Source organism: Coregonus clupeaformis, chromosome 39, assembly GCF_020615455.1.
Source record: "Coregonus clupeaformis isolate EN_2021a chromosome 39, ASM2061545v1, whole genome shotgun sequence".
Taxonomy (NCBI): domain Eukaryota; kingdom Metazoa; phylum Chordata; class Actinopteri; order Salmoniformes; family Salmonidae; genus Coregonus; species Coregonus clupeaformis.
The window spans coordinates 2,979,133-2,993,075 of record NC_059230.1 but is presented as its reverse complement, the minus strand read 5'-3'; the positions used below and the strand labels follow the sequence as shown (position 1 = coordinate 2,993,075).

The 13,943-nt window shown below is 40.1% G+C and overlaps 1 protein-coding gene across 1 annotated transcript in view; it reads left to right on the top strand.

The window, feature by feature from the left end:
• Nucleotides 1-6,811: 6,811 nt before the first annotated feature.
• LOC121574686 (fucolectin-like) overlaps nt 6,812-13,943 on the top strand; it is a 32,342-nt gene continuing 25,210 nt past the window's right edge. The window contains exons 1-6 of the mRNA XM_045211857.1: nt 6,812-6,899; nt 8,900-8,937; nt 9,345-9,383; nt 10,745-11,018; nt 11,499-11,644; nt 12,418-12,509. Of these exons, the coding sequence (XP_045067792.1) occupies nt 8,904-8,937; nt 9,345-9,383; nt 10,745-11,018; nt 11,499-11,644; nt 12,418-12,509 (585 nt within the window). The 5' untranslated portion in view covers nt 6,812-6,899; nt 8,900-8,903. The remainder of the gene's footprint in view (nt 6,900-8,899; nt 8,938-9,344; nt 9,384-10,744; nt 11,019-11,498; nt 11,645-12,417; nt 12,510-13,943) is intronic.

Here is a 13,943-nt window from a genome sequence, read left to right as displayed (position 1 = left end):
ACAGGCAAGGATATTGCTGCTAGTAAGATTGCACCTAAATCAACCATTTATCGGATCATCAAGAACTTCAAGGAGAGAGGTTCAATTGTTGTGAAGAAGGCGTCAGGGTGCCCAAGAAAGTCCAGCAAGCGCCAGGACCGTCTCCTAAAGTTGATTCAGCTGCGGGATCGGGGCACCACCAGTGCAGAGATTGCTCAGGAATGGCAGCAGGCAGGTGTGAGTGCATCTGCACGCACAGTGAGGCGAAGACTTTTGGAGGATGGCCCGGTGTCAAGAAGGGCAGCAAAGAAGCCACTTCTCTCCAGGAAAAACATCAGGGACATCCCCTTTCCGATTGTTTGGGGCATCCAGAAAACACTTTGTCCAGAGAAGACAAGGTGAGCGCTACCATCAGTCCTGTGTCATGCCAACAATAAAGCATCCTGAGACCATTCATGTGTGGGTTTGCTTCTCAGCCAAGGGAGTGGGCTCACTCACAATTTTGCCTAAGAACACAGCCATGAATAAAGAATGGTACCAACACATCCTCCGAGAGCAACTTCTCCCAACCATCCAAGAACTGTTTGGTGACGACCAATGCCTTTTCCAGCATGATGGAGCACCTTGCCATAAGGCAAAAGTGATAACTAAGTGGCTCGGGGAACAAAACATCGACATTTTGGGTCCATGGCCAGGAAACTCCCCAGACCTTAATCCCATTGAGAACTTGTGGTCGATCCTCAAGAGGCGGGTGGACAAACAAATACCCACACATTCTGACAAACATTCAAGCATTGATTATGCAAGAATGGGCTGCCATCAGTCAGGATGTGGCCAAGAAGTTAATTGACAGCATGCCAGGGCGGATTGCAGAGGTCTTGAAAAAGAAGGTTCAACACTGCAAATATTGACCTTTGCATAAACTTAATGTAATTGTCAATAAAAGCCTTTGACACTTATGGAATGCTTGTAATTATACTTCAGTAACATCTGACAAAAATATCTCATAACACTGAAGCAGCGAACTTTGAGAAGACCAATACTTGTGTCATTCTCAAAACTTTTGACCACGACTGTACATCTGGAAACACCGAGGCCCATCGAGTGTGTACCCCTATCATCTGTGTATCCTCTGCAGGATTGTAACGTGATTTGTGAGGTTGTGTTGCACTACAAGTTACTGGAAACACAAGAAGATGCCCTCCAATGCCCACCCAAATCATTTGAAATACATAGATTAGGGCCTAATGAATTAATTACAATTGACTGATTTCCTAATATGAACTGTAACTCAGTAAAATCGTTGAAATTGTTGCATGTTGAGTTGATATTTTTGTTCAGTATAATTTACTTGGTTTCCTCTTTCTCTTCCTCGCAGGTCCAGAGTCATCGCACACTGTTGAACAACTGAATTCTCCACAAGCCAATAAAAAGGTATGGATGGAACAGTGTCCACAATTCAAATAAATTCTCAACTCACTCTCTCACAAACTCTTACAGTATAACTGTCCCATGAACATAATCTCTCCTCAGAGCCCACATCAACAAGTAAAATCTCTCACTAACCTTTTGACCCTCTTTCCCTAACCCGTATTCCTCTGCAGTAGAAACGCAGTAAGATGAAGACCGTGGAAACCCTTAAGTGCACTGCTGTCTGCGCTCCTCTGCTTGCGAATGGAGCACTCAAGTTTTCAAGATATTTAACTTTCAAAATACAGAAATCATCCCCCTATGATGCATTTTGCATCATATGATGCTGTGTTTTTCATCATATGATCAAATCACATCAAAAATCTCACTGTGAATGGATTAGACTTCAGAATTGCATTGGGGCATACTTATATTTCACTGTACAGCATCACCTATGGATAATGGATCAATGAAATGGGGTATCAGTCTACTCAGTGACAACCACAGAACACAACTGTGAAGAGTTTAAACAAATATTAGCATCGTAGCTCATATTGCAGGACTCTGAAAACACAGTGAAATGAGCCACATTAAGCTTACCAATCAACCTACTAATAATTGTTTAACATGGAGAGATTAGAACATGGAGAGATTAGATATTTTTCAGGGAACTTACACTTTCCCACCTGCCACAGCAGACACTGTGAGTACTCAATTACAGATGCTAATGTGGGTCTCTCTACTCTGGAATGCTCTCTACTCTTGAACACATACAGCCTTCAGAAAGTATTCACACCCCTTCACTTTTTCCACATTTTGTTGTGTTACAAAGTGGGATTCACATGGATTTAATTGTACTTTTTTTGTCAACGATCTACACAGAATACTCTGTAATGTCAAAGTGGAAGAAAAATTCTAACATTTGTAAAAACGTTATAAAATATAAAACACTAATATATCTTCATTAGATGAGTAGTCAACCCCCTGAGTCAATACATGTTATAATCAATTCAAGGGGTTGAATACTTATTGATTCAAGATATTTCAGCTCTCATTTTAAATTAATTTGCAAACATTTCTGAAAACATAATTCCACTTTGACATTATGAGGTATTGTGTTTAGGCCAGTGACACAAATTCTCAATTTACATTTTAAATTCAGGCTGTACCAAAACAAAATATGGAAAAAGTCAAGGGGTGTGAATACTTTCTGGAGGAACTTTTACCTTGTCTTGGAGGTCCTCAGAACATTTCAAGAATATTTAGAAAATGTGGTATTTGCATTTCTCAGCATGCAAATTAAAGCAGATTGGAATACATCCTTTTTATAATTGTTTCCAGATTAAAATTAACATTTGAGGACTGTAGTGTAGGTGATATAGAGACACAAGGCATTTCAATTTCATTCATAGGACATTTGTACAGCATTTATTAATTATTCAAATACAAAAATATGTTTTACACTTCATATGTTGACAATCTGAACATGTTTTTAACCTGCAATGTTTGGTTCCCAACAGTCAATTTTCACACTATGTTTTATCTTTTACAGTTAGTCTAAATTCTGCATTTGACCGAATTTATACATCTGCATGAAATAAAGACATCCCCACTTTTAATACTACAGTATATCTGAGCCTCAGTTTAATCTTTTTTTTTTCTTCTAAAGAAACATTAAATGTAAAAGTGCTGTTATTAGATAAACCACTGTTGACTTATTTCACCTCAGGGAGGGGTTAAGGTTCTATGAACTATTGACACCTCAGGGAGGGGACGATGTTCTATGGTTGACTGCTAACCAAATCCCCCAAGGAAACAACACCACACACACACACACACACACACACACACACACACACACACACACACACACACACACACACACACACACACACACACACACACACACACACACACACACACACACACACACACACACACACACAGGGTGGTGGACTATGGACCACTGCTAACCAAATACACCTCACCTTTCCCTCCCCATGTTTGGCTAATACAGGGTTGTGTTCAGACGGCACCAAACGGATGAAAACAGATTGAAAAAGGAAGTGAGGGACTACCTGATCTTATCCAATAACAAACACTCATTTTAGTGTTCTGTTGCAAAAAGTTGCTGAATTGTTTCTGTTGTGTGCCCTAATGAACATGACCCAGCTTTGCATGCCGTCCAGACAGAGAGAATAATAAGAGAGGGAGAAGAAGATCCATCACGCACACTGAGACGGAGGAGAGGAGCGAGGGATTCAACGGAGGACAAGACAGCCCTCTCAATACAGGTCTGTTTACAGTACTGTTTGATTGTTCATAACCTTGGCTAATACTATAAAAAAGAATGATGATCATATAGAAGTACAAAAATGGTTTGGAGGTAAGGAGGAAACTGAAGTAGAGGACAGATTCAGCAACTTGGAGGAGAATTTCTTTTTAAAAAAAAGCTGTAGTATTGTTAAAAGTAGAACCAAATCATTTCAGCTTTTGGCCTTCTTCAAGGTTTTTGAACATTTACAATGAAGTGTTTAATTTCCAGCAGATTCACACAGTTTCCAAGAAATTCACTCAGATTCCAAGAGGGTTGTTCTTGAATTACGGTTTCATTTGGCCATGACATTTAGAAAAACATTTGGTAGCTTTTCCCATTCTAAGTCAACTAACAGTCCGTGATGATGAGACAGACAGGGATGGAAAATGTTGAAGTTGTGTAACTATTTGCACCTCAGGGAGGGGATGAGGTTATATGGATGACCGCTAACCAAATAGCCCAGGCAACAACACCATACACACACATATACACACACACACACACACTCACTCACACTCACTCCTGGGGTGGTGAGATATGGGCAGGTGAGACCCCATTACTAAGAGACTCCAGGGAGACAAAATAGTTTTAGATTAAAATGAATTGATAATACAAATAGTTCATTGCATCTATTTTGAATTTCCGTCCATATAAATGTTTTCTTTTCTTACTAGGATGTATAACTTCACACATTTTTATGGATGTTTCTGTTTTTCTGTTTGGTTTTGTCTTTAAGTGTATGTCACCTCTAAGGTACAGTGCAGGTTTGATAGTAGAGGTTCAATCTAAAAAATAAACTTCACATTTAAATATGCATTATTTGTACATTTGAATAATAAATTGATCGATTGTAATTCTTCAAAGTGAGATGTGTTCTTAGTAAAAGCATTGTTCTTAAATAAACCACTGTTGACTTATTTCACCTCAGGGAGGGGTTAAGGTTCTATGGATGACTGATAATCAAATACACCTAGGATGCAACAACTCACACACACACACACACACACACACACACACACACACACACACACACACACACACACACACACACACACACACACACACACACACACAAACATACACACACACACACACACACACAAACAAACATACACACACACACACACACACACACACACACACACACACACACAAACACACAAACACACACACACACACACACACACACACACACACACACTCATGGGGTGGTGGGCTACTGACCAAATACACCTCACCTTACCTTCCCATTGTTTGGCTAATACAGGGTTGTGTTCCTAAGGCAACAAACGAAAGAAAACAGATTGAAGCAGGGAGTGAGGGAGTACCTGATCTTATCCAATAGCAAACAATAATTTTTATTTTCCATTGCAAAAAGTTGCTAAATGTTTTCTGTCGTGTGCCCTAATGAACATGACCTTGGCTAATGCTAACAAAAAGAAAGATTATAATATAGAAGTAAAGAAATGGAGGAGGTAAGGAGGAAAGTGAAGTTGAGAGCAGATTCAGCAATTTGGAGGAGAATGGAAATTAATAAAAAAAAGCTTCATTATTGTTAAAATTGGAACCAAAGCATTTCGGCTTTTGGCCTTCCTCAGGGTTTTTGAACATTTACAATTAAGTATTTAATTCCCAACATATTCATACAGTTTCCAACAGATTCACACAGTTTCCAACAGAGTCAAACTGTTTCCAACAGGGTTGTTCTTGAATTATGGTAGCAATTGGGCATGGCATTTAGAAAAAAGGTTAACTTCATTTTTTAAAGATGTTTTGTTATTCTTCCAATTCTAAATCAATTAATATCATAGCTTAAAGACATTAAACATGTTTTACCATTATGATAACATTGTGCAACCAGCAGGAGTAGTAACACTCATGATGGTAACACCAATGAGACATTTTAGATTATTGAGGATTTTCTCAAATCAATCATCTAAAATTAATTTACTAAAGTGATGTGATTAATCTTTTTGCTCACAATGTTATTTCCCTTCAATTAATTTGACTAACACCAAGTGACGTTTTGGATTTAGACACACCAAATGATGAATGGAATCCAAAAATGGATGACATACTAAAAGAGTGTGATTAGCTAATAATTTTATTTAATATAGACCCCTCCCCCAATAACAGTTTGACACTAGAGAGAATGTTCAAGGTCCTTACATATATTTGTAATCAGTGGTTTTTAAGGCAGTAACACCAATGACGTAAAACCGAGATAAAAATAGGTGTTTTAATAGCCTTCTATGTTTTTATTGATCTACACAATATGATAAATACCTTCGTTCACTTTCTAGCATTCAGAAGAATAGATAGATATCTCTAAATCCCAGAAACATGTCACTACATCTCTACACATCCCCAGTGGAACAAGATGATTTGCTAGTCCCCAGTAGTTTCTACAATGCATACAAATAGATGTTTTGTAGTATAAAAGACTTATGTATGTTTTCTTATTAAATAACCATATTATTTGTCATGTTTTTGTCATTTTAAAGAGTTTTTACATGGTGCCAGATTCAAGGAGTCAATTATTCAAGCATTCAATTCAGCATTTACTGCCACAATTCAATAATGGCCCAACAGATTCATACAATTTCCATCAGATTCAAATAGTTTCCAAAAGGTTCACACAGTCAGTGATGATGAGACAGATAGAGACGGAAAATGTTTAAGTTTTGTAACTATTGACACCTCAGGGAGGGGATGAGGTTCTATGGATGACTGCTAACCAAATCCACCCTTCAGACAACACCACACACATACATGCAAACATACACATGCAAAGACACACGCAAATACACGCGTGCACACACACACAGACCCAACACATACACACACAGGGTGGTGGGCTACGGACCACTGCTAACCAAATACACCTCACCTTACCCTCCCCATGTTTGGCTAATACAGGGTTGTATTCATAAGGCACCAAACAAAGAAAACAGATTGAAACAGGGAGTGAGGGGCTACCTGATCTTATCCAATAACAAACCCTCATTTTTGTTTTCGTTGCAAAAAGTTACCAATTATTTTCTGTTGTTTTTCCTAATGAACATGAGCCAAGTTTGCATGTTGTCCAGACAGAGAACAATAAGAGAGGGAGAAGAAGATCCATCACGCACACTGAGACGGAGGAGAGGAGCGAGAGATTCAGCTGAGGAAAAGATAACCCTCTCAAACACAGGTATGTTTTTTTTATGTTTGGATATATTATTTTATTGTTCATAACCTTGGTTAATACTGTAAAAGATAATGATGATAATCAGTGCTTAATTTGGAAATCGGGAGAGGAAGTTCTGAGGTACCGGAACACTTGAGAGAGAAAAAAAAGTACCTTTATAATAAAGCATTGCATTCATATCATCGCATTTGCGTTGTGGCATAGAGCAGTAGAGTAGAGACACTCATAGAAGTTGCACACATTGGGAACATTTTAGTAGCCAGGGTCCGGGGACAAACGCATTTCATGCAATTATTCATCACTAGAGACTTTAGTATAATATTTTTTAATACCACACAAATAATTGAAATGGCAGGCTACTTTGACAATGAGATCAATAAATACAACCTTACATTTTCGTCATTTAGCAGACGCTCTTATCCAGAGCGACTTACAGGTAGTGAGTGTATACATTTTCATACTGGCCCCCGTGGAAATCGAACCCACAACCCTGGCGTTGCAAGCGCCATGCTTTACCAACTGAGCTACACAGGGCCTTACCTTGTCTTGAATCCATCAATAACCTAGGTCTAGGTGTGTGTAGGCTACAATGTGGGGAGGAAATTATAGTCCTAACAATGCTTTCCAGTTTCACTGACTCACCCAATGATGCGCAGCCCCCTCGCTGGTGATGGCCGATGCACTCGTGCCAAACGCCTATCTCTCTCTCTCTCTTTTGTAAATCAATATTTTGAAGTTGATCAAATATTTGTGTAGCCTACAGCATAGTCTTCTCTTTTCAGCAGGAGCCATTTGCTTTACAACCTTTGTTTTCCCTCGATTGTATTTGAAATATTGCGAAATCTCTTTTGTCTGCATGCAGTTTTTTCACTGACAGATTTGCTGCGTGTTTCCGACTGTGGGCTATTCCTTGTTACTGGGCTACAATCCACAGCTAGGCTATTTTTTAAAAGAAACTATTGATTCTCTTTGGCTAATTTATAGGCCTTCTCATGGTGTAGTAGGCTATTCTGAATGATTTCATTTATTTCTGAACAGACAGCAGTCAGACCCGTCGCCAGACCTCAGTCTTAAGGGGGGCATATGAAATGCATGGGAGGGCAGGGCACAATTATTATTAGCCTACAGTACGTATATTTAATAATACATTCCCTCAAGTGGGGGGGGGGCTATGGCCCGCCCATAGCGACGGGTGTGACAGCAGTAATTCTATAACTTTGTCAAATGTATTTCAATGTATCCGGGGTGCTGCAGTTCCTCCAGAACCCTTCACTGTGATTCTATAAGGAAATAAATGATGAAGTGCAACGCTGGAGAGATGAGAGTTGCAGGCTCATGACTATCAGAGCAGAGAGAGATTGAGAGAGAGATCATAGAAAGTGAATCTCATTCTAGTTATGTGAAAGATACTAGCGCGCTTCTCACACAGCCACGGCCACGTGTTGGTCTCAAACATAGGTTACAATGTTGCGCAAACCATAAACCCGGGCAGGCCCAATCGAATTAAATCTTTGAATATTAGTCCCGGGCTGAAAATCTACTTTTTCACATAACTTTTTTTTTGTGGGGGCAGGAGAATTAACGAAGAGTCAACTCAAATGAACTTTGATCGCTTTTACTATAATTTTTACATTGCAAAAAGTGACAATTATTTGTCATGCCTCGAGAGGTACCGGATCTGGCCAAATAGGTTCAGGAACAAAACAATCCATAATGGAGAGGTGACGGATCCTGTTCCGGCAGGATCCGGCTCAAATTAAGCACTGATGATAATATATAAGTAAGGAAATTGGTTATTATCACATGAATAAAAGCTTATTGTTGCTGTGGTATGTGTGGTAATGTCTAATGTTGAAAAGGAAAAGAATAGTAGATCCACATCCTATAACACATTGCAGGTGTTGGATATCCAGAAATAGATCATATTAATTAACTGATCATTAAAAGGGGATTTTTTAAAAATGTCATTAATATTGACGGATGAACATGTTGCTGCATCCCAGATCCATGGAGTGGAGTCTGAGAGCTATCCCTGTCGCTGGTGAGAACTACCTACAAGGGTAAGTGGTCCATTCCATTTCAATTCCAGTCAATTCAGAACGTAAACCAAATTCCAATTAACCTGATAATCTCTGAGAGATTCTTATGACATTGCGAGCAGTAAGATTTGAGTTCAATTTCCAAAAAGACAAGGCCTGTACCTTTCAAATGAACCACTCAGAATTTAAAAGATAATTTGAATTTCACTGTACTCCCGAATTGACTGAAAATTGAAATTGAATTGACCCCAACCCTTCCATCTAAAAGTCAGCTATCTCTAATGATCAGCATTACCCTATAGCACGTTACACAATTTGTCATATGATGTTATCAAAGTAAATTCACAATATCATTCATTATGACTAATTAATGATAATATTCATTCATAACATTATTGTTGTTTTACAGGGATTTTCCTACTCTTTCTGAAGGTCAGCGTACAGATAGGTAAATGCATTTTTAATAAAGCAGAAAGACAGACTGACAAAAACAAACAACCCAAAACAACTAATCAATGAATGAAGTATCAGTATTGGCCACTTCGACAGAAGCTAGGCCGAATAATAACTAATTCAGTTAATGTCCCAACTAAAGGTAACTAAGTGGGAATGTGTATATCTGAGGTGTATTCACTAGGAACCAAATGGAACAAAATGGACGAAATGGGGAGGGACTAACCTGAACTAACCTGCAAAATGTTTTCTGTTGCAAAATTAATTGCTACAGTGTGCACTAATCAATCAATCAATCAATTTTATTTTATATAGCCCTTCATACATTAGCTAATATCTCGAAGTGCTGTACAGACACCCAGCCTAAAACCCCAAACAGCTAGTAATGCAGGTGTAGAAGCACGGTGGCTAGGAAAAACTCCCTAGAAAGGCCAAAACCTAGGAAGAAACCTAGAGAGGAACCAGGCTATGAGGGGTGGCCAGTCCTCTTCTGGCTGTGCCGGGTGGAGATTATAACAGAACCATGCCAAGATGTTCAAAAATGTTCATAAGTGACAAGCATGGTCAAATAATAATCAGGAATAAATCTCAGTTGGCTTTTCATAGCCGATCATTAAGAGTTGAAAACAGCAGGTCTGGGACAGGTAGGGGTTCCATAACCGCAGGCAGAACAGTTAAAACTGGAATAGCAGCAAGGCCAGGCGGACTGGGGACAGCAAGGAGTCACCACGGCCGGTGGTCCCGACGTATGGTCCTAGGGCTCAGGTCTCTCAGTTGGCTTTTCATAGCCGATCATTAAGAGTTGAAAACAGCAGGTCTGGGACAGGTAGGGGTTCCATAACCGCAGGCAGAACAGTTAAAACTGGAATAGCATCAAGGCCAGGCGGACTGGGGACAGCAAGGTGTCAGCATGCCCGGTAGTCCTGACGTATGGTCCTAGGGCTCAGGTTCTCAGAGAGAAAGAGAGAACGAGAGAATTAGAGAGAGCATACTTAAATTCACACAGGACACTGGATAAGACAGGAGAAGTACTCCAGGTATAACCAACTAACCCCAGCCCCCCGACACATAAACTACTGCAGCATAAATACTGGAGGCTGAGACAGGAGCGGTCCGGAGACACTGTGGCCCCATCCGAAGACTCCTGGGCCAGACTACACTCAATCATATGACCTACTGAAGAGATAAGTCTTCAGTAAAGACTTAAAGGTTGAGACCGAGTCTGCGTCTCTCACATGGGTAGGCAAACTGTTCCATAAAAATGGAGATCTATAGGAGAAAGCCCTGCCTCCCGCTGTTTGCTTAGAAATTAATGAATAAACCTCTGTATTATATCTGTCTCTGTCACTCAAACAGACAACTTGGCATTGAAAGGAGTGGCCACCCAGTCATCAGGGTATGGCAATGCTCACAATGCCATTGATGGGAACAGAGAATCAAACTATGGGAAAGGATCCTGCACCCACACTGTACAGGACACCAACCCCTGGTGGAGAGTGGACCTGCTGGATGTGACCAGAGTGACAGCTGTCACCATCACCAACAGAGGAGACTGCTGTCCTGAGAGGCTTGATGGTGCTGAGATCCATATCGGTAACTCACTGGATAGGAACGGCATCAAAAACCCCAGGTGATACATAGACATCAGTACATTTGTATGTCCTGTCTTGAAGGTATTTGGATAAATTGGTCTTCATCCATGCTTCTGTAGCTATTCTGTGGCTATATATTTAACAGACTGATTGTATTCTCTGTGTTACATTGTAGAGTGTCCTCATTCCCTCTCATGTGCTCTCTCTCTCTCTCTCTCTCTCTCTCTCTCTCTCTCTCTCTCTCTCTCTCTCTCTCTCTCTCTCTCTCTCTCTCTCTCTCTCTCTCTCTCTCTCTCTCTCTCTCTCTCACTCCCTCTCTCTCTCTCTCTCTCTCTCTCTCTCTCTCTCTCTCTCTCTCTCTCTCTCTCTCTCTCTCTCTCTCTCTCTCTCTCTCTCTCTCTCTCTCTCTCTCTCTCTCTCTCTCTCTCTCTCTCTCTCTCTCTCTCTCTCTCTCTCTCTCTCTCTCTCTCTCTCTCTCTCTCGCTCTCTCACACACACACACTCTCTCTCTCTCTCAGATGTGTTGTCATATCCCACATCCCAGCAGGAGAGACCCACACCTTCCAGTGTAATGATATGGAGGGTCGCTATGTTGTTGTGGTCATCCCTGGACAGAACAGGATTCTCACTCTGTGTGAGGTGGAAGTATATAGCATTCCTGCAGGTAATCATCTGTAACTGTCTTCACTGTTCACATTCATCATCAAGTAAAGTTTGCATTACGTTTATATAGTAGAACATCAATGTTCTGGAAGTAAAATTAATGTGCTTGCTGACAGCAACATCACTCTTGATTTCTGTCATATTCTTATTAGTGTGACTTGCTTCTGCAGTCACACTTTTAATATTGTATTTATTTCTTATATAGAGATTGTAATAATAACTGAACTCTTAACCTCTTATTTCAGACCCAGCCACCCCTATTTCCTCCAACCCTCCCACCACTACTATCTCCCCCCTCCCCTCCACTCCCCCTCCCACCACTAATATTACCCATCTTCTAAACATGTCAAATGCAATAATAACTTTAATGAAGATCATTATTTTCCTATCGGACTTTGTTTTAGTGGAGGTTATACTTTTTCTTCCACAATTCATGTTCTTATATTGAATAGTTTTTCTGTGACTCAGTGGGAGATATTTTCACAATGCAAATTAGTACAAATCTGTGAAAGAAATACAGTAAAACTCATAATCTGTCATTTAATAAGACACTTTTTTCTTCAACAATGTGCGTTATAAAAATAACACTATTCATGCATTGCTCAGCTTACTAAACTTTAGTAAAACAATCACCTTTTTGTACAGCGCATTGTTAAAGAAATATGTCAAATTAAGTCATACTGTCAAGTCCTAATCAGTTTTGTGGTATTCCTGGTATGTTGCACAGAATTTAACTATTTTGCACCATAAAAAATGTAACCAAATGTATTTCAGCCCCCAAGTCAAAGAGAACGGTGGTGAGGATGAAGATCCAATCAGATGCTGATCTGACAGACCAGGCAGTCAGTGACCAGCTCCTACAGCAGGTGAGAGAGAGGGAGAGGGGGAAGGAGAGAGAAAGGTGGAGGGAGAGAGAAATAGAATGTGTCTTTGAATATGAAAATGTATGTGCGAGTGCTGTCCGTGTGATAAGAGAGAGAGAATTCTGAAAAACCATCCTCCGTGTACTACGTAAAACACCAAGTAATGGATGCAGAGCAGAATTAGGACGATTCCCACTAATGATCAAAATCCAGAGAAGAGCAATTAAATTCTACAACCACCGAAAATAAGTAATTCTCAACCCTTCCATAAAAATAACCTCACCTACAGAGAGATGATCCTGGATAAGAGTCCCCTCTGCCAGTTGGTACGGGAACTCTGCTCACAAACAGACCCCACAGAGCCTCAGGACAGCAACACACAATTAGACCCAACCAAATCATGAGAAAACAAAAAGATAATGACTTGACACATTGGAAAGAATCAACAAAATAACTGAGCAAACAGTTTTTTTTTATTTGGCCCTAAACAGAGAGTACACAGTAGCAGAACATCTGACCACTGTGTAGGGCTGATCCCATGACAGCTTTGCACACTCTTGGCATTCTCTCAACCAGCTTCAAAAGGTAGTCACCTGGAATTCAATTAACAGGTGTGCCTTCTTAAAAGTTAATTTGTGGACTTTATTTCCTTCATAATGAGTTTGAGACAATCAGTTGTGTTGTTACAAGGTAGGGGGGTATACAGAAGATTGCCCTATTTGGTAAAAGACCAAGTCCATATTATTGGGGCGGCAGGTAGCTTAGTGGTTAAGAGCATTGTACCGGTAACCGAAAGGTCACTGGTTCTAATTCCCGAGCCGACTAGGTGAAAAATCTGCCGATGTGCCCTTGAGCAAGGCACTTAATTGCTCATGTAAGTCGCTCTGGATAAGAGCGTCTGCTAAATGACTAAAATGTAAATGTATGGCAAGAATAGCTCAAATAAGCAAAGAGAAACGACAGTCCATCATTACTTTAAGACATGAAGGTCAGTCAATACGGAAAATGTCAAGAACTTTGAAAGTTTCTTCAAGTGCAGTCGCAAAAAACATCAAGCACTATGATGAAACTGGCTCTCATGAGGACCGTGACAAGAATGGAAGACCCAGAGATAACTCTGCTGCAGAGGATAAGTTCATTAGATTTACCAGCCTCAGAAATTGCAGCCCAAATAAATGCTTCACAGAGTTCAAATAACATACACATCTTAACATCAACTGTTCAGAGGGGACTGTTTGAATCAGGCCTTCATGGTCGAATTGCTGCAAAGAAACCTGTACAATGGCTGCAGTTTTATGGACTCTTAACCAACCGTGCTATTTTGTGTGTTTTTTCGCATTGTTTGTAACTTATTTTGTAGATAATGTTGCTGCTACCGTCTCTTATGACCGAAAAGAGCTTCTGGACATCAGAACAGCGATAACTCACCTTGAACTG